At 41.4% G+C, this 23,021-nt stretch overlaps 2 protein-coding genes and 1 long non-coding RNA gene across 10 annotated transcripts; 1 reads left to right on the top strand and 2 right to left on the bottom strand.

Annotated features, from left to right (window-relative positions):
• Positions 1–3,861: 3,861 nt before the first annotated feature.
• On the bottom strand, positions 3,862–17,782 carry LOC144579534 (uncharacterized). 2 transcript variants are annotated; one of them, XR_013527341.1, is made up of 3 exons: positions 17,512–17,782; positions 8,808–11,413; positions 3,862–8,669 (listed from the first exon to the last, which is right to left on the bottom strand). It is a non-coding gene; the product is annotated as an uncharacterized LOC144579534 (long non-coding RNA). The 2 variants fall into 2 exon arrangements; XR_013527342.1 differs by having other exon boundaries at positions 3,862–10,221; positions 10,333–11,413.
• IQCF5 (IQ motif containing F5) lies at positions 8,977–10,816 on the top strand. 6 transcript variants are annotated; one of them, XM_078351054.1, is made up of 4 exons: positions 8,977–9,026; positions 9,875–9,930; positions 10,171–10,203; positions 10,362–10,816. In XM_078351054.1, the coding sequence occupies exon 4, from the start codon at positions 10,382–10,384 to the stop codon at positions 10,802–10,804; it is 423 nt and encodes a 140-aa protein (XP_078207180.1). In that variant the 5' UTR covers positions 8,977–9,026; positions 9,875–9,930; positions 10,171–10,203; positions 10,362–10,381; the 3' UTR covers positions 10,805–10,816. The 6 variants fall into 6 exon arrangements, with proteins under 6 accessions (XP_078207180.1, XP_078207179.1, XP_035131587.1 ...); XM_078351053.1 differs by lacking the exons at positions 9,875–9,930; positions 10,171–10,203 and adding exons at positions 9,299–9,511; positions 9,592–9,692; XM_035275696.3 differs by lacking the exon at positions 10,171–10,203.
• A 702-nt stretch (positions 17,783–18,484) lies between the features above and the next one.
• IQCF2 (IQ motif containing F2) lies at positions 18,485–20,750 on the bottom strand. Of its 2 annotated transcripts, none has more exons than XM_002758399.6 (3): positions 20,681–20,750; positions 20,417–20,509; positions 18,485–19,635 (listed from the first exon to the last, which is right to left on the bottom strand). In XM_002758399.6, the coding sequence occupies exons 1-3, from the start codon at positions 20,696–20,698 to the stop codon at positions 19,252–19,254; spliced, it is 495 nt and encodes a 164-aa protein (XP_002758445.1). In that variant the 5' UTR covers positions 20,699–20,750; the 3' UTR covers positions 18,485–19,251. The 2 variants fall into 2 exon arrangements, with proteins under 2 accessions (XP_002758445.1, XP_035131583.1); XM_035275692.3 differs by having other exon boundaries at positions 20,417–20,476.
• Between the last annotated feature and the right edge of the window lie 2,271 nt (positions 20,751–23,021).

Here is a 23,021-nt window from a genome sequence, read left to right as displayed (position 1 = left end):
TCCCTCACCTCCCCTGCAAACCATGGAATCAGGGACGTGGCACTCAATAGGGAAATCTAAAAACAAAGATGAGCACTCAAACAAGAACCACCGAGCTTTGGAGGAAAGCAACAGCATGAGAAAGCACTCTTTAACTCTGCAAGCAGAAACCTGATAGCCAGGGAAAGACCTGAGAAATTAAATCCTCACTGGGTGGAGGAAGACCTCTTACATACAAAAGAACAAGCCCTATTTAAAAGCCATTTATGGATCTCAGAAAGGAATAATGATTGTAAAAATTAAAACCTAGTAAGTGGGATGAGTAGCAGAATGGACATATAAAGTACAGATTAGTGAGTGGAAACTTTGATGTGAAGAATCCTCCTGGAGTGTAGCACAAAAGGTCAGAGTAATGAAAAAGTTAAAGAAAAGAAATAAAGGAATGAGGCATTGATCCAGAAGTTCCAGTCATGGTTGAATGCGTATCCCTGAGAAAGGAATTGCAGAGATGGAGGCAGAAATATTCAAAGCATTGATGAGTTTTCCAGAGCTTAAAGAGACTCACTCGCCCTCAAAAGATGAAGGAAAACAGCTGGAGCTTCACACAGGTCACAACACAATCTCATAACTGATGAAGACAGAATACTTAAAGAGGAAAAGGAATCAACACATCACCTCCTAAGAAATACATTTAGATTCACATTAGCTTTCTCAGCATCAACACTGAGTGCAAGGAGAAAATGGAGCGACACTCCCAATGCTCTGAGGGAAAGTAAATGTGAGCACTGATTGCTATACTACCCCAAATGTCATTCAAGTGCAAGTACAAAGTAAAAACCATTCTTTTAATTCAAAATTTAGTCTACATCAGAAGTCTCTGACTGTATCTCTGGGAAATTAACTCCATGACAAAGGAAAAGAAACCCAGGAGAATGGCACAAGACATAGTGATGAGTATAGATGCCACTAAAATTTATTATTATGACTGAAGATTTTCCTATAAAATATGTGTATTTCTTTTCTTCTTGTTTTTTTAGACAGAGTTTCTCTCTGTTACCAGGCTGGGGTGCAGTGGCTGGATTATGGGTCACTGCAGCCTGCACCTCCCAGGCTCAAGTAATCCTTCTATTTCAGCCTCCTGAGTAGCTGGGACTACAGGTGCATGCCACAATGCCCGGCTAATTTTTATATTTTTTTGTAGAGATGGGGTCTCACTGTGCTGCCCAGGCTGGTCTCAAACTCTGGGCTCTAGCAGTCTGCCTGCCTCAGCCTCACAAAGTGTTGGAATTCCAAGTGTGAGCCACTGCGTCTGGCCAAAATATGTATATTTCTATAAAATATGTCTATTCCTCAAATGATGGCAACAGGGAGGTTGCTGGAGGCAATGCACCGAGAAAAGGAACTTGGGCTAAAGTTCCTGCCTGGTTTGAGGCCCGGGTGATACTGATTTACTTCAGATGCTCCATAATGCAAAATAAAATCTCTGTTAACATGTAAGTGTAAGTACTAGAAGGAAAGCAGTGAGGTTCATAACGTCTAGGTAAATCAGAAACTACATTCAGCTAAAACAGAAATCTAAAATACAGTGAGTCAAACAAATTAGAGGTTTGTTTTACATCACCTGAAAGCAGTCTGAGAGTGGACAGTCCAGGCCCTGTGGGCAGAGCCATGGTGTCATTACGGAACTAAGCATTTATAGTTCCCGCACCGCCTCCCCACTATGTTGGACCAATATAAGTTATGAACACAGAAACAAAAAATTTATTAACATAGCATTAGCAAATCCAATTTAATGGAAAGTATATAACATTACAGTCACATATCGCTTAATGAGGGGGATATGTTCTGGGAAATGCACCATTAGGTGATTTCATTTTTGTGGGAACACCGTAGACTATCTTACATAAACGTAGATGGTATAGTGTTCAACATATCTAGGCTATGTAGACAAGGTATAGCCTATTGCTCCTAAGCTGCAAACCTGTACAGCCTATTACTCTGCTGAATACTTTAGGGAATTATAACACATGGTGTCTGTGTATTTAAGCATAGAAAAAGCATAGGAAAAACATCGTATTATAGTATTATGGGACAACTGGTGTATATGTGACTGAAATACTGTGATGTAGTGCATGAATGTATGTATTACATACACACTGCAACATGACCAAGTGGGCCTCATTTCAGGAATGCACAACTTCATATTTCAAAAATTCACAGTTTCAATACTTGAAAACCAACGATTATAACTTACATGATTAATTTAAAAGAGGAAAACCACATGATCATATTCACTTGAAGTTAGAAAACATTAGGGCTGGGCGTGGTGGCTCACGCCTGTAATCCCAGCACTTTAGGAGGCTGAGGTGGGTGGATCATGAGGTCAGAAATTCAAGACCAGCCTGGCCAACATGCTGAAACCCTGCCTTTACTAAAAATACAAAAAAAAGTTAGCCAGACATGATGGTGAGCGCCTACAATCCCACCCATCTGGGAGGTTGAGGCAGAGAATTGCTTGAACCTCGGAAGCAGAGTTTGCAGTGAGCCGAGATTGCGCCACTGCGCTGCAGCCTGGCAACACAGTGAGACTCTGTTTAAAAAAAAAAACAAAAAAACAACCATTTGACAAAATTCAACATTTGCTCATAATAAAGACTCTCAGCAAATTAGGACTAGAAGGGAATTTTCTCAACCTGATAAAGTTTATTTACAAGAATAAACTTTTTTTAATTTTTGTTACCCTACAGCTAATATCCTACTTAGCAGAGAAAGATTAAATGCTTTCCACCAATGTTGGGAACGAGGCAAGGGTGTTTTCTCTCACCAGTCCTGTTTACTAGATGTTCTTGCCAGAAAAAGAAATGAAGATATACAGGTTGGGAATAAGAAAATCAAACTACACCTATTCATAAGCAACAGGATTGTCTATGTAAAAAAAGCCCAAGGAATCTACAAAATAAAAGCCCAAAACTCTTCTAGAATAGGTAAGACAATTGAGCAACATTGCAGGAAACAAGGTTAACATAAAATTCAGTTATGTTTCTATATACTGACAATACACAACTGGAAACTTAAATATGAAAAACAGTACTATTTACAATAGTTCCACAAAGTGAAATTCTTAGGTTTACATCTAAAAAAAATGTACAGAATCTGTATTTGGAAAACTAGAAAACACTGACTAAAAGTACCAAAGAAGGCCTAAATCAGTGGAGGAACACTGTGTGTTCACACAATGGAAGACTCAGTAAAGATGTTAATTATACTCAGATTGATCTATAGATTTAATATAATTCCAGTCAAAATCCCAGAAAGATTTTTATAGATATATACAAGCTGATTCTAAAATTTATGTGGAAAATTCAAAATATGTGGATACCCAGAGCACTTTTGAAAAAGAACAACAAATTTAGAGTAATCGTATTATTTGATTTTAAGACTTATTATAAAGCTGCAGTAATAATTAAGACTGTGGTATTGGTAAAGGATAGACACATAGACCAATGAACTAGACTAGAGGGTCTGTAGACAGACGTACAAACAAGGCCAATCTATTTTTCACAAAGAAATAAAGGAATTCCCATGGAAAAAGGACAGTCTTGTTGTGGTCAAATAATTGGAAATTCATATGCAACAAAATGAACCCCAACCTAATCCTCATATAAAAATTAATTCAATGTGCACCTATGTAACAAACCTGCATGATCTGCACGTGTACTCCAGAACTTAAAGTATAATAAATACATTTCAAAAATTAATTCAAAATGAATCATAGCTATAAATGTAAAATGTAACTATAAAATCTTAGGAAATAACATATGAGAAAATCTTTATCACCTAGAATTAGAAAAGGAGTTCTTAGATACGACAAATGCGAAATTCATGAAGGTTCGTAATTTATTAATTGGACTTCATCCGTGAAAGATACTGTTAAGAAAATGAAAATATAAGCCACATAATGAGAGAACATATAAATCACATATCTCACAGATAACTTTTATCCATAATATATAAAGAACTCTCAAAATTCATTAGTAATTGTGATGGTTAATGCATGTGTCAATGTGACTGTGATAAAAGATGCCCAGATAGCTGGTAAAACAAAATTTCTTGGTGTGTCTGTGAGGTTGTTTCCGGAAGAGATTAGCATTGAAATTGGTAGGTTGAGTCAATGAGGTTGCCCTCATCAATGTGGTGGCCAGTATCCAATTTGTTGAGAGCCTGAATAGAACAAAAAGGTGGAAGAAGTATGAACTCACTCTCTTCTTGAGCTGGGACATTCACCTTCTCCTACAGAGCACCTGTTTCTCTGACTTCAGACTTTGGGACTTGCACCAGAGGGCACTCCTCCCCTTCCTACCCTTCCAGCTCCAGCCAAATTACCAGTTTCCTGGTTCTCCAGCTTTCAGAGGGCAGACTGTGAGACTTCTCAGTCTTCACAGTTGCAGTGAGCCAATCCCATGATAAATCTCTCTATTTCTATCTCATTTCCTATTGGTTCTGTTTCTCTGGAGAACCTCAATGAATACATTAATAAAATAAACAGTCCATTAACATATGGCCAAAGACTTGAGCAAACACATTACTGACACAAGAACAGAAAATGAAACACCGCATATTCTCACTCATAGGCGGGTGATGAAAAATGAGAACACATGGACACAGAAAGGGGAGTACTAAACACTGGGGTCTATTGGGGGGAAAAGGGGAGGGCCAGTGGGAGGGGGAGGTGGGGAGGGATAGCCTGGGGAGAAATGCCAAATGTGGATGAAGGGGAGAAGGAAAGAAAAGCACACTGCCATGTGTGTTCCTACGCAACTGTCTTGCATGCTCTGCTCATGTACCCCAAAACCTAAAATCCAATAAAAAATTAAAAAAAAAAAAGAAGATATATAGATACCAACTAAGCACACAAAGATGCTCATCACCATTAGCCATTAGGGAAATAAGTTAGCAAACTTTCTCAGTAAAGGATTAGACAGATAGTAAACATTTCCAGCTTTATGGGCTGAGAGGCAAAATTGATGATATGATGTGTATATGTAGTTACATAGCAAGAGAGAAAACAAGTTTCCACAAATTTTTATTGATGAAATTAAAGATATAATAAAAATTAAGTTTTGTAATGCAAGTGGACTAATGAAAATAACGCATTTTTTGGGTGAGGGAGGGACAACGTTTAGTTTAATTAGGGCCGAAAGTTAGTGTTTCCTGTCTTCGAAATCAGTTGCACATGCTTATATATAATAAATTTTATGTATTTCATCTTTGCACATATAAGCTTTATGTAAAATATTTGCTACTACCAAATACTAATACGAATCTGATATGGTTTGGATCTGTATCCCCACCAAATCTCAGGTTGAATTGTAATTCTCAGTGTTGGAGGTGGGGCCTGGTGGGAGGTGATTGGAGCATGGGGGTGGTCCTTCATGAAGGATTTAGCACCATCTCCTCAGTGCTGTTCTTGCCATAGTGAGTTCCCATAAGATCTGGTTGTTTAAAAGTATAGCAGCTCCCTGCCACCCTTCCTCCTGCTCCAGCCATGTGAAGTGCCAGCTTTCCTTTCATCTTCTGCCATGATTGTAAGTTTCCTGAGGTCTCCCTGGAAGCTGAGCAGACGCTGCCATGCTTCCTGTACAGCCTGAATCATGAGCCAATTAGACCTCTTTTCTTTATAAATTACCCAGTCTCAGGTATTTCTTTATAGCAGTAGAAAAATGGACTAATATAGAATCCATGAACATATGACTTTGATTGAGAATATTTTCACTTGGGAGACATTTATAGAGTTCTGTTAAATTCTTCTTTTGACATTTGCCTGTACACATGTCACTACATTTGTTGATTAACTACTTCCAGTTGAAGTTTAGGTGGTTGTTACTCAATTGCCCAAATAAGTATGTTTAGAAATGTTAAGATTCCCCTCATACTTGCCTAGAAGTCTGAAATGCACATGCTACTGGAACTGCAGTTTGAGTTCAGAAAAGACACCCCCTGCAAATGTGTGTGGGAATGGATATCTCACTTCATGTTTTAACTTTTGACATCTCAGGAAGTTCTTAGAGCAGTTTAACATTACTTATGATTCAAAACTGTGGCCAACATGACTTTACCACAGTGTAGGTGCTATGTATAAGTTTTGTTTTGCCCTTTAATTTCAGGTTTAATTCATTAAGGAACATAAAGACTGCAGCAAAAACTTATTTATAGTGCTATTCACTTATTTATAGTGTTATTTGGTAAATAGTAGTTAAAGGCAGTTTTTCTCATTCAGAAAAATTTCAATCTTGACCTTGAACTTTAAAGTTCTCAGTAAAACCTTGTCACTGCTAAGCCATGAAACTGCTGTGTGGTTGGGCAAGTCAGCACACCTAGCTTCTGTTTACCACAAAAGTTCATAGAACTGATGATGGTTCAGTCAATTATGCCATGTGAAGTTTACCATTGACACTACTGGTTCGGTAACAGGATTGATTCCAATATTTTCCACCAAGTACCCACAGATGAATCATAGGTTTTAAGCACCTATATTTTCATAAGCTTTGTTTTTTCAACTAAGCCTTTGTTTGGCCCCACACATATTTTCACTACTATCAGATTTATTACATCTTGGCACATTCCATTTTCAGGTTGTGTTGAATTAGCATTTTTTCAATTTCTTTAACAAATATTTTCATCCATGTTTGTTTCATACACATAGAGGTTAATTTCTCAGTCACTTCAAACTTGGCAGTTACCCTTCAGTAAGCAATAGCCGAGCTGCATTGGTACATCTGTCAATTCATTCAGAGCCAAGGAAAACCACTTGAAATTATTTGCCTTGTTGTTTAATTGACTCTCTGAGCAGTTATTCTCATTGAAAGGCTAACAATGGGCTTGGGGCAGTGGCTCACACCTGTAATCCCAGCACTTTGGGAGGCCAACACTAGCAGATTACCTGAGGTCAGGAATTCAAGACCAGCCTGGCCAACATGGTGAAATACCATCTCTACTAAAAATAAAAAAATTAGTCGGGTGTGGTGGCACATGCCTGGAATCCCAGCTACTCAAGAGGCTGAGGCAGGAGAATTGCTTGAACTTGGGAGGTGGAGGTTGCAGTGAGCCAAGATCACACCACTGCACTCCAGCCTCGGTGAGAATGACAGTCTGCCTAAAAAAAAAAGGCTACCAATGTTTATTTTCTCTGGACACATTTCTTCAGCTGCTGCAATCAAATATGATTTAATTAATTCACTACTGGTAATTGGAAAGCTATTTCTCTTGCAATCTCATTTTCATTTTTTAGTTTCTGTAAAGAAATTCAACTATAATGAGATAGGCCATTTAAAATGTCTAAATTTTATGATGATTGGTTTCTTGTAAGTTAGGAATATGGTGGCGTGCTTAGTCTGGTAATGCTGATGCATAACACTGTGCTCTTTTAGCACAGCTATAGTGTCATTGCATAATGGACACAATGCAATGATGCAGGTCTCCCGGGGGCCTGGCCAACATCTTTATCTTCAAATAGATGCTTCCTGCTCCTTTGCTGTCCCACACATTGTACCCTACTATTTCCCCATCCCAAACCTTATTGCTCTCTTCCCCACTCCCTCATTCCATTAACTCCAAACCAACACACTTGCCTCAAAGCATCTCCTCCTCTTACCTACACTCCCCCTACAGAACCACATCGGCCTCTGAGGCCAGGCTCAGGCAGAAAGGGGCCTTGCTTGTGCAGTGGCCACCCTCATCTATCTAATGCCTTGAGGTGCTGAGGGGCAGAGGAAGACAGGAGAGCACTTGAACCCATTTGAGCTTTGGATGGAGCCCAGGCTAGTCCGGCTAGTCCTGGGGGCCTCATGGAGTTTTCTGGCCTGTGTGTGTCCTGTCCTCTCAGGTGCCTGAAAGCAGACTGACCTGCGGATAGGTCAGACACAGGGGTATTAGCCACCGTGAAGGAATTTGTCTTGTCCCTCCAATTCCACCGTCCTCATCAGAGATATCATTGTTAGTTTTGTGTACATCCTCCTACTCCCCCTCTTCCAACACACATGTATTAATGTGTGCTTATATTGGGATCACCTTGCCTTTCATCGTGATTTGTTTCACTTACTAAATCTTGTACTTTTCTATATCTGTACATAGAGAGCAAACCCATTCTAATAGTTATTTGGAATACCAGTGTTTAAAGGAACTGAAAGCCATTTAACGAATACCAACCAGATTTTAATGAGCAGCATTATACCCCTTTAGGTCAATGCGTTAGTATTTGGGGTCTTCTAGGTTTTCTTTTTTTGTTTGTTTTTTGAGACGGAGTCTCACTCTGTCACCAGGCTGGAGTGCAGTGGTGCGATCTCAGTTCACTGCAACCTCCACTTCCCAGGTTCAAGCGATTCCCCTGCCTTAGCCTCCTGAGTAACTGGAACTACAGGTGCGCACCACCATGCCTAGCTAATTTTTGTATTTTTAGTAGAGACGGGATTTCACCGTGTTGGCCAGGATGGTCTCGATCTCTTGACCTTGTGATCCACCAGCCTCAGCCTCCCAAAGTGCTGGGATTACAGGCTTGTGCCACCACACCCTGCCAGAAGTTTTTTCTTTTTTTGAGATGGAGTTTCACTCTTACTGCCCAGGCTGGAGTGCAGTGGCGTGATCTCAGCTCATGGCATCCTCCACTTCCCGAGTTCAAGCAATTCTCCTGTAAGCTGTAAATTCAAGCTGTAAGCTGGGCTTACAGTGCCTGCCACCACACCCAGCTAATTTTTGAATTTTTAGTAGAGACAGGGTTTCGCCATTATTGGTCAGGCTGGTCTTGAACCCCTGACCTCAGGTGATCCACCTACCTTGGCCTCCCAAAGGGCTGGGATTACAGGCATGAGCTACCACACCCAGCATAGGTTTTTCTTAGAAGAGTCTCATATGCTGGAAGCCATCCTGGTGCCTGCATCACAGGTGCCCTTATGACATCACAGATCCCTCCCCTCCTCCACTCTTCCTACTGGAGTGGTGATCAGAGGAGTGCGGACCGGAGGGTGATGGAACCATCTAGCCCCTAGCCATGGGTAATTTAGTAAAGGGCAGACCTGTGGGGATTTTACCACCTGTCCCCAATTAGATGTTTTGTAAGAGGCAGTCAGAACCACACTCGCTTTCTGAGGAGGGGGTAAATTCCCCATAGTTACTTATGACAGGACCCCCTCTATGTCTGAAGTCCTAGAGGAAGCCAGGAAGCTGAATCTAGAAACAGTGAGAACCGTGGTTGACTTGGCACCTAGCAGTCGGGACAGTACCTTTTCCTTTCTCCCCTATTTTTCCCCATATACTCTGATTCCAGAAGGATAGCAAGCTGTTTTCAATGATCATCAAAGATAATGATGAAATCACAACGATAGAACAGAGCTGGAAGGAACAAAGGGGAGAAGAGGGAAGTGACTCCATTGCCAACACCCTCACCCCCACCCGGCCACGCGCTTACACCCAACTCTGAGAGTAGCTGGGTCCAGAGAGCATTAACTAGTGACATCTCTGACCCTTGTGGTCCAGCAGAGTGAGTCAAAGATCTATGGCCCTGTAATTTATTTCACTGAGGGAAATGGGCATTTGTCCTTATTACCTGACATCAATCAGGGTGTCCCAGAAAAACTGGGATGAAACATCAGCGTATGCAGAGCTGGAATGAACGGGGATTGGCTGTCTCTTTCCCCCAATTTCTTGTCAGGCAGAGAGATGTGAGTCTGGCTGAGATACAGAGCGGAGATTGTGGCAAGGAGCAGGGCAGAGGAGTGTGATCCCAGAACACACGGGGCTGGGGCTGCAAGTGGGGACTGTGGGGAATGCAGGGACCAAGGGGCAGGAATTAAAATGTATGTTAGTGTGTGGAGTGTCCATGTTTGTACTGATGTATGCACAGCTGAAGTTCAAGCTGTTCACCATGTGTGTGAGGCGGAGGAATCTGCTACTGCTTTGGTGAGGAGGAGGGAACACAGCAGCTTGCGGGTTTGACCTGAAGTCAGAGTAAAGAGGGCAGGGGAGCAAAGGACACCACTTCTCCGGCAGGTGGGAGGGCTCTGAAGGGAAGAGGCATGGATCCCAGGTAGATGGTAGCTCTTTTACCTCAGAGTCACAGTGTTCTTGCTCTAGACTGGCCAGCAAGGTCCAAGGAAAATGAGGTGAGGTAGCTAGGGCAGATGTACATCTATTTTGCAGATGGGGACACTGGGACTCAGAGGTCAAGGTGAGGTGAGCACATCCACTAACCTGTGGGTGGTAGAGGGAGAACACCTGCCTGGTATCCTGGGTTCAGCTGTTGTCCCGCCCCGTGCTGAGCTTCCATCATTGATAGAGGATCAGGGACCCTTCCTGGCATACCCTGAGTGTTCTCTGTTTTCTCTTGTAAGGTCCAAAAGAGAAGATCATCATGACAGAAAGGTCAGCGGCTGTTTTCATCCAGGCCTGGTGGCGGGGCACGCTGGTGCGACGCACGCTGCTGCATGCAGCCCTCAGGGCTTGGATCATTCAGTGCTGGTGGAGGCAGGTTCTGGCGAAGCTGCTGGCAAAGAGACAGAGGATGGTGTTGGAGATCTACGTGCAGCGGGAGTGGGCAGCAGTCAGGCTGCAGTCCTGGGTCCGCATGTGGCGTGTCTGCCGGCGTTACTGTCGTTTGCTCAACGCCGTCCGCATCATCCAGGTCTATTGGCGATGGCACAGCTGCCATTCCCGTGGCTTTATTGAGGGCCACTATGAACTCAAAGAAAACCAACTTAATGTTCAACTTGAAATCTCTCTGGGCTCACAGGCTTGTAAGGTGCAACAATGCATACCCCTTCCATTAAAAGAATGAGCAGGTCTGCTATATCTGTGTCCCCAGCTCTCTTTGCCAGATTTTTTTCGGGAGGTCATTGTTTGAGATAATGATGGGAAATACTAGGCATGTCACAAGTCAACTCTGAGGAATCAGCAGGGGTTGTCTGGGGTCCCATATGGAGAAAGATTCTGAGAGCCATCTTGGATGAGTAGGCCCTGTGATTGATTAGCAATGTCTGTCATAGGTAGGAGAGTTGGGCTTCAGGGTCACCAGGTCAACCAACTCTAGGGAGACTATGTAAAAATGGAAGCCCCTGTAGTTGTGCAGCATGGAAGACTGTGTCATCCTTTGCTATTTATTCATTCATTCATGGAGACTGGGTCTGCTCTGTTGCCCAGGGTGAAGTATAGTGGTTCAGTCATAGTTCACTGCAGCTTCCAACTCTTTCCTGCTGCCTTAGCATCCCGAGTAGCTGGGACCACAGGTGCCCACCTCCACACCTGGCTAATTTTTTAAAATTTGTTTGTAGAGATGGGGTCTCATTACGTTGCCCAGGCTGGTCTCAAACTCCTGGCTTCAAGTAATCCTCCTGCCATAGTCTCTGAAGTTGCTGGGATTACAGGTGTGACTCACTGTGCCGAGCCTCTTAAAGTAAATTTTAAGGATTTATTTTAAACACAGTGTTAAAATATACATAACATAAAATTTACTATTTTAACCATTTCAGGTGTATAGCTCAGTGGCATTAAGTACGTTCACATTGCTGTGCAACCATCACCCGCATCCAACCCCAGAACTTTTCTAACTTGCAAAATTGAAACATTGTACCCATTAAACAATACCTCCCCAGTCCTCCCTCCCCTAGCCCCTGACAATCACCATTCTACTTTCTGTCTCTATGAATTTGACTACTCAAAGTACCTCATATGAATGAAATCATACAGTGTTTGTTTTTTTGTGACTGGCTTATTCCACTTAGTATCATGTCTTAAAGAGTCATCCATATTGTAGCATGTGTCACATTTTCCTTCCTCAGGCCGAGTAATACTCCATTGTATGTATGTGCTGCATTTTATTCATCCATCCATGGAGGGACACTGGGATCCTTTCACCTTTTGGCTATTTGGATAATGCTGCTATGAACATGGATGTGCAAATATCTCTTCAAGACCCTGCTTTCAATTCTTTTGGGAATATACATAGAAGTGGAATTGCTGGATCATATGGTAATTCTATTTTTACTTTTTTTTTTGTTATTGTTATTTTAAGAGGTCTCATTATGTTGCAAAGGCTGGAGTGCAGTGGCTAGTCACAGGTGCAATCCCACTACTGATCAACACAGGAATTTTGACCTGCTCCATTTCCAATGGGGGATCGTTCACTGATACTAGGGAAACCTGGTGGTGCCCTGCTCCTAGTAGGTCACCATATTGATGCAAAACTTAGTGTGGACAACTGATTGGCAAAGGGCACTATAGCCCAGAGCTCCTGGACCAAAGTGATCTTCCTGTCTCAGCCTCCTGAGTAGCTGGGACTATAGGCACACCACCATGCCCCAGCTATTTTTAATTTATGCAGTAGCTGCCATACTGTTTTCCATAGCAACTGTAACATTTTACATTGCTACCAGCAGTGCACAAGCTATCCAATTTCTCCACGTCCTCATCAACACTTGTTATCTGTGCTTTTTTCATCATAGTCCTCCCAATGGGTATGAAGTGGCATGTCATTGTGTTTTTGATGTGCATTCTCCTAATGATTAGTGATGAAAAACATCTTTTTATGCTCTTGTTGGCAATGTAATATTTTCTTTGGAGAAATATCTATTCAAATTCTTTGCCCATTTTTGAATTGGGGTTTTTGGTCTTGTTAGTGTGTTGTAGGCTTTTAATACTTTCTAGGATATATGATTTATAAGGATTTTTTTCTCATTCTGTGGATTGCTTTTTACTCTATTGTTTTTGTCTTTTGATGCATAGAAATTTTTAATTTCTTTCTTTCTTTCTTTCTTTCTTTTTTTTTAGACAGAGTCACTCTCTGTCACCTGGCTGGAGTGCAGTGGTGTGATCTCCGCTCACTGCAACCTCCACCTCCTGGGTTCAAGTGATTCTTCTGCTTCAGTCTTCTGAGTAGCTGTGATTACACTCATGACATCACACACAGCTAATTTTTGTATTTTTAGTAGAGACGGGGTTTTACCATGTTGGCCATACTATCTTGAACTCCTGGCCCCAAGTGATCTACTCGCCTCGGCTTTACAAAGTGCTGGGATCACAAACATGAGCCACTGTCCCTGGCCAGAAGTTTTAAATTTTGGTGTAATTGAATTCACCAATTTTTTTTCTTTGTTGCCGGTTCTTTTGGTATCATATCTAATAAATCATTCCCAAATTCAGTGTTATGAAGATTTTCCTCTATGTTTTCTTCTAAGAGTTTTATAGCTTCATATCTTACATTTGGGTCTTTGATCCATTTTGAGTTAATTTTTGTATATGCTGTAAGGATTGCCTCTTCATTTTTTGCATGTGGATATCAGTTTTCCTGTCACCATTTGTTGAAGGCACTGTTTTTCCTTACTGAATAACTTGGGACCCTTGTTGGAAATCATTTGACCATATCCATGAAGGTTTATTTCTGGTCTCTCTCTTCTATTCTGCTGGTTTAGAGATCTGTATTTATGCCAGTACCACACTGTTTGATTACTGTAGCTTTGTAATAAGTTTTGAAATTTGGAAGAGATCTCCAACTTTGCTCTTCTTTTTTCAGTATTATTTTGGCTATTTGAGGGTCTCTTTAGATTCCATATAAATTTTAGGATGGGCATGGTGGCTCATGCCTGTAATCTCAGCACTTTGGGAGGCCAAGGTGGGAGGATCACTTGAGGTCAGGAGTTCAAGACCAGCCTGGCCAAAATGGTGAAACTCCATCTCTATTAAAAACACAAAAATTGGCCAGGTGTGGTATTGCACACCTGTAATCCCACCTACTCAGGAGGCTGAGACAGGAGAATCACTTGAACCCAGGAGGTGGAGGTTGCAGTAAGCCCAGATTGCACCACTGCACTCCAGCCTGGGTGACAGAGCAAGACCCTGTCTCAAAAAAAAGATACATTTTAGAATACATTTTTTCCTTTTCTTCCCTACCTCTCTCTAGTTTTGGATAATTTCTCTATTTCTGCAGGAAATGTCATTGGGGTTTTGATAGTCATGGCATTGACTCTGCAGATCCCTTTGGGTAGCACTGGCTTCTTAACAATACAAAGTCTTGAAGTCCATGCACACAGGAAGTCTTCACATTTGTCTGTGCCTTCTTTTGTTTCTTTCTGCAACATTTTGTAGTTTTCTTTTTTTTTGAGACGGATTTTCGCTGTTGTTACCCAGGCTGGAGTGCAATGGCACGATCTCGGCTCACCGCAATCTCCACCTCCTGGGTTCAAGCAATTCTCCTGCCTCAGCCTCCTGAGTAGCTGGGACTACAGATGCGCACCACCATGCCCAGCTAATTTTTGTATTTTTAGTAGAGACGGGGTTTTACCATGTTGACCAGGATGGTCTCGATCTCTTGACCTTGTGATCCACCCGCCTTGGCCTCCCAAAGTGCTGGGATTATAGGCGTGAACCACTGCGCCCGGCCCGTTTTGTAGTTTTCAAAGTTCAAGTCTTTCACTTCCTTGGGTAAGAGTATCCCTAAGTATTTTATTCTTTTTGATGGTATTGTAAATGGGGTTGTTTTCTTACTTTCCCTTTATGTATTATTTATTGTTCATGTACAGAAGTGCAACTGATTTAAAATTTTTTAATTAAAAAAATTTATTCATTTCTTTAGTCTTTTATCCCTTAAATGCAACTAATTTTTGTGTGTGTTGATTTTGTATCTTACTACTTTGCCGACTTCATTTATTAGTTCTAAGAGAGAGAGAGAGTGTGTGTGTGTGTGTGTGTGTAATTTGTAGGGGTTTTTACATGTAAAATCATACTGTATGTGAACAGATAATTTTACACCTTCCTTTCCAATCTGGATGCTTTTTATTTCTTTTTCTTGCTAATTGCCCTGGCTAGAACTTCCAGTACTATGCCGAACAGAAGTGGTGAGAGCAGTCATTTTTGCCTTGTTCCTGATCTTAGAGGAATAGCTTTCAGTCCTCCACCACTGGGGTTAATACACACAGAAAGGAAGAGATAGATCCTACAGCTTTCATTTTAGAATTTTGTTCATGAGACAGTAACACAAGCTCACTGGTTTATAAAAGACAGTTGAATCTAAATTATATTTCAGACAAAATGGGAACCTATTCATATGGCTTAACTTTGTTTTCCCTGTAGGTATTCTAATGAAGCCTGTGAACCAAAGTTTTGGAGAAAGCAGTTTCCATGGCAGTTTGATTTTTAAAAACCTCTTTCACACCCACTCCCTTTTTGTCCTTTTTAAATTTTAAAGTTTAAGGTTAAATTTTCCATGTTTATATTTTTGAAACTTGGAAAAAAAAAAAAAAACCATGGCTGAATTGTATAAGAAGAACAAAATCTCCAAGTAGTCTTGAACTAGTAACAAATCTATCTTTTGGTTGCTAGTCTGGTTGCTTAATTAGCATATGCAGCAGGGGAAACATTTTAGCAAATTTTTTCCAGCATTTTCTCATTGGCCTCTGTGTGGCAGAAAAAGTAAAATTTTTATGCTGGACAGAGATGCCTTATAGCATGGCTGTGAACTCAAGATTTTGACTTGTTTGATGTGAGAGCCTAACTTTTTTTTTTTTTTGAGACAGAGTCTCGTTCTGTCGCCAGGCGCCAGGCTGGAGTGTAGTGGTGTAATCTCAGCTCACTGCAACCTCCGCTTCCCGGGTTCAAGCAATTCTCCTGCCTCAGTCTCACGAGTAGCTGGGACTATAGGCGCGCGCCACCGTGCCCAGCTAATTTTTGTGTTTTTTCAGTAGAGATGGGGTTTCACCATATTGGCCAGAATGGTCTCAATCTCTTGACCTCACGATCTGCCCTCCTTGGCCTCCCATAGTGCCGGGATTACAGGTGTAAGCCACCATACCCGACGGAGAGCCTAACTTTTATAAACATTTATCTAGTTCATTTTCCTTTAGATTACTATTTTTTCAATTAAGCATTCCACTATCATTTGCAATTGTTAGGCAAATCTAAATGTATAGTTCTTTGTTTGTTGTTGTTTTTTTTTTTTTTTTTTGAGATGGAGTTTTACTCTGTTGTCCAGTCTGGAGTGCAGTAGTGTGATCTTGGCTCACTGCAACCTCCACTTCTTGGATTTAAGTGATTCTTCTGTCTCAATCTCCTGAGTAGCTAGGATTACAGGTACCTGCTATTACGCCCAGCTAATTTTTGTATTTTTAGTAGAGACAGGGTTTCGCCATGTTGGCCAGGCTGATCTTGAACTCTTGACCTCAGGTGATCTGCCCATCTTGGCCTCCCAAAGTGCTGGCATTACAGGCGTGAGCCACTGCACCTGGCCCGAAATTTATAGTTGTAAAAGGTGTCAACTTGTTGGTTACTATACAGCTGTTATAATTTGTAAAGCCATTAATTTGAAAGCCTTTAAGGCTTACAAAAAACAATCTTGGCCAGAATGCCATAAGGAGTGAGTTTTATCACAACACCAGTAGAAAAATCAGCAGGTTCAAAGTTGGCAGTAAAAAAATGCAGAGAACTTAGAAGACTCTAAGAGAGTTCTATAATGTTCTTCTGTAAATGTTAACTTTACAACTGCAGGTTTTTAGAATATTGATTATTTCAGTTCCGAATTTTTCTTGATTTAATTTTGCTCATCAGGGGCTGGGTGTGGTGGCTCATGCCTGTAATCCCAGCACTTTAGGAGGCTGCAACGAGAGGATCACTTGAGGCCAGGAGTTCTAGAGCAGCCTGGCCAACATGGTGAAACCGCATCTCTACAAAAATACAAAAATTAGCTGGGTACAGTGGCACATGCCTGTATCTCAGCTACTTGGGAGGCTGAAGTGGGAGGATCACTTGATCCCAGAATGTGGAGGTTGCAGTGAGCTGAGATGGTGCCACAGCACTCCAGCCTGGGTGACAGAACAAAACTGTCTCAAAAATAAAAAATAAAAATAAATAATGTTGCTCATCAATTTTAAAATGTTTTCAAGAGTGGGCTGTAATATGCAGACAGCTGGAGTCCCAGAAAATCTGGTATACCTTAATGTTTGAGAATTCCATTCTGTTTCTTATTAATCTCTCAAGAGCAAAGCAAATTCTATAAATCCTGTTGGGGAACATCAGGAGTTTAGGCTGGTGTTTCAGATGGTGGTGACTTCCCTAGTGGCTTTTCATTAGCAGTCCTGCACCCACCATCCAGAATGTTTGTTTTTGCTTTTAGAAGATCTTCAGAAACGAGAAAAAGAGTCAAACCAAATAAAAAAGAACCAGTATAAGAGTGTTTGCAAAAATTGTAACCTATGAATGCTGATCAATATATTAAATAAATTCCACGAACCAGAAAAGACATGTCTCACAGACTGAGTTCTCTTGTAGAAATAATAATTTACACTACCTCCTCTCCAAAAGTTTGTTATTTAGGTTGGAATAATCGTGTCAGAAATGAAACCTGAAAAAGAACACTATTGGAAGGGATGGACGATGCTTAGAACTGGTCTGCAGGACGCCCCTGAGCCCTTTGAGCTCTCTGCTTCCAAGGCTCACCTTGTAGAAAACATGAGAACTCAATTCAGAAAGACACACATCTTTATATAAGAAAGCACTTACCAGAAAAGGCAAAAAGTCTTTTCGTCATCCAGGGAGAGATGTATGGTCCTTTATTAAGGTTGCGTGATCCAAACCAGATCCCAAGTAATATCAAATAGTACCAAAAATAGGGAGGCTCAGCCTGAGGGAAGATTCAGCAGTGCAGAAAAGGTGAGCCTTGGAAGCAAAGCGCTCAAAGGGCTCAAGTGGGTCCTGTCAACCAGTGCCAAGAATACCGATCCCTTCCAATAGTGTTCTTTTTCAGATTTCATTTCTGACACAATTTATTCCAACCTAAATAACAAACATTTGGTGTAAATTATTCAACTCAGAAAACGTAAATGCAAATATCCTAGAGAAATTTATTGGGAAATTAGTCCAGTTGAGATATGTGGTCACGAATATAAATTAAGTCCATGCCTCACGGTTGTTGGTTTTGTCCCAGCCATGCTCCCTTATTCTGTAGGTGCGGAACAGGGAGATGGTTGGCTTCCTCTCCTACATGTCTGCAGAAAAAGAGTGGGCCAAGGGAGTCAGGTAATGCAGGGGAAAGAGGATAATAATTAACCATGGAATCTGCACTAGGTAAAGAAACATGCAAGAGCATGTCAGGGGTGGTGGCTGTAAAAAAATAATAGGGTCAATAAACTGGAAAACCTTATCATCTGAAGAAATATTCTATTGGGGTTATTGAAAAGGTGAACTGAAAGGAAAGAAGAAAGTAATCAAAGAATGGAAAACTAGAAAAACAATTTGAATAATAGTACATGTATTGGTGATGATGAGATCTAGAGCCTCATTGTCCAATGATTATTTAAATTTAAATTAAACAAAATCAAAAGTTCAATTCCTCAGTTGTACTAGGCACATTTCAGGTGCACTACACCCATGTGTGGCTAGTGGCTACTATGTTGGACAGCATAGAGAAGATCATCATCATCACAGAAGTTCTATAGAACAGCACTGTTTTGGTATGACTGTGGGAGTGAATAGCTGAGGAGAGCAGAAAACGTTTATTTGAGGTTAGAATGGAGGAGATTGTAGGGTCATCTTGACCAATGATAAAATCACCAATAATTGAGATAAGAGTAGGGGTGGGGGTAATATCAGAGGGAGCCCTGTTTGTCACATGACCTTTGGGGAGAGGAGTTCTGGTGAGAGAATTGTAGAGAAAGAGATGAGCTTCTGTGAACTTCTGTTTTCCACTAGTCCTCAGGGTCACCACCTAATCATTAGCATGCCCAGCCCCACTACCACTAAGGCCAGCCTCTTATTCTTCACCTGGGGCTGCATTGCATTGCTCCCAGGAGAATCAGCCAAATATTGCTATTCTTCCATCTAGGTGCTTGCCTAAAAGGAAACTGAGGCATCCCAGACCCCAGCTGACCTTGATTCTAGGTTGACAGAGCAGAGCCCAATAATCCATCCATATATGCAGAGGTGCCCAGAAGCTCCAGGAACATGCAGCCCAATTGCCTCCCAGATCTCTCAGTGAGAACAAAATAAGGCTGGGGATGGGTACAGAATTTCTAGCTCTGTCATATATCAGGGCAGACTGGAGCTTCCTAAAGCCATTATCAGCCCAAAACAGAGTCCATGGACACAGTGGGCAAACCTCACTGAAATTCTTTGCAAGGGAGAAGAGGAGGCAGCAAGGTTCAAGTCTCAAGATTCCCATTAGCTGGGGGACCCCGTGAGACACACAAGACCAGGTTAGACCTTTAATAGGGACAGTAGACTCAGTGCCTTTCCTGCCAGCCCTTAGGAATTGATGATCTCAATGTGAAACTGCAGGTGCGTGGCTGTGACCACACAATGGCCCCGGAGGAGAGCACAGGTCTGGCAGTTGTGGCATTGCCAGTGGCCCTGGATGACGTAGATGGCGTTGAGCACCTGGCAGTACCGCCAGTGGATACGCCACATACGGACCAAAGACTGGAGCTTGATCACTGCCCTCTCTCTGGTTGCGTAGGCGATCAGAGCTGCCCGCCGTTTCTTCTCCAGCACCCTCAACAGCGTCATCCGCCACCAGCACTGAATTATCCAGGCCCTGAGGGCCGCATGCAGCAGTGTCCTACGCACCAGGGTGCCCCGCCACCAGGCCTGGATCTTTATGGCTGCTTTTGTTCTTATTCTAGGTTTTTCCTAGGCAGAGACAAGGGAGATCACTCAGGAAACTTCCTGCCACCAACTTCTAGGATCTTCCTGGAAGGAGCCTAGGTTTCCTCTCTCAACATAAGGAAGGGCTGCCCCTTCCTTAGGGTTCAGAAGAGTTAGCAGGACACTGACTAGGATCCAGCAGACCTGGTGGTAACCTTCCTCTGCCACTGTGGACACATCACCTCACTCTCAGAGTTACAGAGTCCTTCTCCTGACTATCTCAGCAGTGCATGGATCAAGGGAAAAACCATTAGTAACTAGAAGGGTGCAGTAGCAATGTGCAGGACCTTGTTAGTTACTCATTTCTTCGGTGTTCACTGGGTTTGGAAAGCTTGGCCTCATAACCTTCTGCCTGGTTACTCTCTGCTAATTCCAGCCCCAAACCATCACTGGCCGATTTCTTTCTGCCACATCCATATATTTCAATACTATGGTGGGTTTTCAATACCCTGACCACATATTCTACTCTAAGTCTTTCCATATTTTGAACATTCTACCCTCTCATTCCAGGTTCTCACATTCTCACCTCTCAGCCCCATGCATTTCTTGATGGCTTTCATTCTTTCCAATCACTCTCAATGTCTCAATCAGACCCAGATCAGACAGCCTAGACTGAGAAGGGGATGGAGGGAAAATTAGCTAACATTGAGTTGACTCCTAATTAGCTAACATTGCGTTGACTCTGGATCCATAAGAGTCAAAGTCCCACACCTCATGATATAGATATAAATGTTCTGGATTTCTCTTAACTACATGGAATTCTCACCTTGGTTTTCTGCTGTTTCTTCTTCTGCAGTATCTTCCATTCAATGGTTTCGTCAACATCCTCAATTAAAATTAAAATTAAATTGCCTTTGGTCTGTCATCAGAATTAAATGTGAAATACATAAATGAGTAAGACTGTTGTTTCTCTCTATGGCTCTATACAAAGACATTACTTTAGCATCCTCTCTTTTCTCAAGTTCTGAAAAGCCCAGGGAGATACCTACCCACCCCTCATCCACCTAATAGATCTGGCCATGTCACTTACACAAAATCGAACCCCCATGGCCTGTCCCTAGATGGTTCATCAGCTCTGATTTCTCTGCATCCCAAGGTCTGGCATGAGTAACATGAGTGAGGAGAGAGCTCTGAATTCACAATTGCATTATGACATAGGGATTGGGGCATCTGCCACTGAGATGGGTCTCTGTCAGAAACAAACTCCAGGGGAACTTGTACCACCTGTCTACTTGCCTCTTGTCAGAGATGTGTCAGAGCTGAGAGTGGAAAAATAGAGCACTTGAGTGCCATTCCATACCAGGGCTCTCCTCATGTGAAGTCTATTTATAGTCCTTTCTCGTTACCAGAGGCATGGCAAAGCAGGGAGGACCATGGTGGTGCATCCTCACATCATTCTCCAGTGTCTGATGAAATTTAGCACTTCCTGTCTTACCTTGACTCAGTGCCTCATGATGCCTTAGGAATACACCAGATGAATTCAGATAGCTGTCAAATAAAGATCAAAACTTAATGACATAGAAAACAAAGATGGATAGTGGAAAATAAATTTAAAAGGCAGTATTCTGACAAGTTTTAAAGATACTCAGTTATTCTGACAAGTTTTAAAGATACTGGGTAATCAAGAAAGAGAACACAGTGGAATGGCAAAGGTGAAACAGCCACAGTAAATACAAGAAAATATTAGTAGTGACAAATTTGAACACTAAGAGGAAATGATTTTCTTTTTTCTTTTTTTTTTTTGAAATAGGGTGTCACTCTGTTGTCCAGGCTGGAGTGCAGCAGTGCAACTTTGGCTCATTGCATCCTCGACCTCCCTGGGCTCAGGCGATCCTCCCATCTCAGCCTTTTGAGTAATTGGGACTACAGGCACATACCATCATGCCTGGCTATTTTTTCATTTTTTATTCTTTTATTTTAAAAAATATTTATTTATTTAGAGAACCATTTCAACAATGTTTTGGAGTTTTCAGTGTACACTATGTTGATTGGGCTGGTCTCAAACCCCTGGGCTCAAGTAATTCTCCCACCTCAGCTTCCCAAAGTGCTGGAATTATAGGTGTGAGCCACCATACTTGGCCGATTTATACTTCTAAGAGTTTTTCAGCTTTAGCTCTTACATTTAGATCTTTGATCCATTTTAAGTTTTGTGTATGAAATGAGGCTAGGTTCAAATTCATTCTCTTGCATGTGGATATCCAGTTGTTTCAGCATAATTGGTTGAAAAGACAATTGTTTCCCATTGAATGGACTTGGCACTCTGGTCAAAACTCAACTGACCACAGATATATTAGTTTCTTTCAGACTCTCAATTCTATTTCACTGACCTATATGTCTGTCTTGGTGCCAGTACCACACTGGTTTGATCAACTGTAGCTTTGTAGTACAGTTTGAAATCAGGAAGTGTGAACCCTCCCACTTTTTTTTCTTTTTCAAGATTGCTTTGGCTATTCTGAGTTCCTTGAGTTTCCATATGAATTTTAGAACCAGCTTGTCAATTTCTGCAAAAGAAGCCAGCATAATAAGGGTTATGCTGAATCTGTAGATCAATTTGGAGAACACTGTCATTTTAGCAATATTAAGTCTTCTAACCCACAGACACAGATGTCTTAATTTATTTAGATCTTCTTAAACTTCTTTCAACAATATTTTGGAGTTTTCAGTGTACAAATCTTGCTCTTTTTCGCTAAAATTTATTCCTAAGTATTATACTCTTTTTGATGCTATTGTAAATGGAATTGTTTTCTTAATTTCATTTCATTTTTGGCTTGTTAATTGCTGATATAGAAATACAACCATTATTTGTATATTGAGCTTATATCCTGCAAACTTGAATCACTTCATCTGCAAATAGTGAGTTTTACTTTTTCTTTCCTAATCTCTATGTCTTTATTAATTTTCTTGACTAAGTGTTCTGGCTGGAATCTCTAGTACAATGTTGAATACAAGTGGTGAGCAGACATTTTTGTCTTGCTCCTGATCTTAGGGAGGAAGCTTTCAAAACTTCACCAGTAAGCATGATATTCGCTGTGAATTTTTCACTGGTGCCCTTATTCAGGTTGAGGGTTGAGGAAGTTCCTTTCTATTCCTAGTTTGTCCAGTTCTTTTTTTTTGTTTTTGTTTTTTGACCATAAAATGGTGTTAGATTTTGTCTAACGTTTTTTCTAATGTAGCAATTGGGATGATTATGATATTTTTCCTTTATTTTATTAATACAGTGACACAATAATTGTTGGGGGGTATTTTTTGTTTGTTTTGTTTTTTGTTTTTTGTTTTTTTTGAGATGGAGTCTAGCTCTGTCACCCAGGCTGGAGTTCAGTGGCATGATCTTAGCTCACTGCAACCTCCGACTCCCAGGTTCAAGTGATTTT

This window comes from Callithrix jacchus, chromosome 15 (assembly GCF_049354715.1).
Source record: "Callithrix jacchus isolate 240 chromosome 15, calJac240_pri, whole genome shotgun sequence".
NCBI classification, from domain to species: domain Eukaryota; kingdom Metazoa; phylum Chordata; class Mammalia; order Primates; family Cebidae; genus Callithrix; species Callithrix jacchus.
The sequence above is the reverse complement of the archived record's forward strand: the minus strand, read 5'-3'. Positions and strand labels throughout refer to the sequence as shown.

Coding starts and splice junctions, on each gene's coding strand:
- IQCF2 (XM_002758399.6), bottom strand. Junction 19,636..20,416: donor AGAAACAGCAGAAAACCAAG/GTGAGAATTCCA, acceptor GTCTCTGCCTAG/GAAAAACCTAGAATAAGAAC.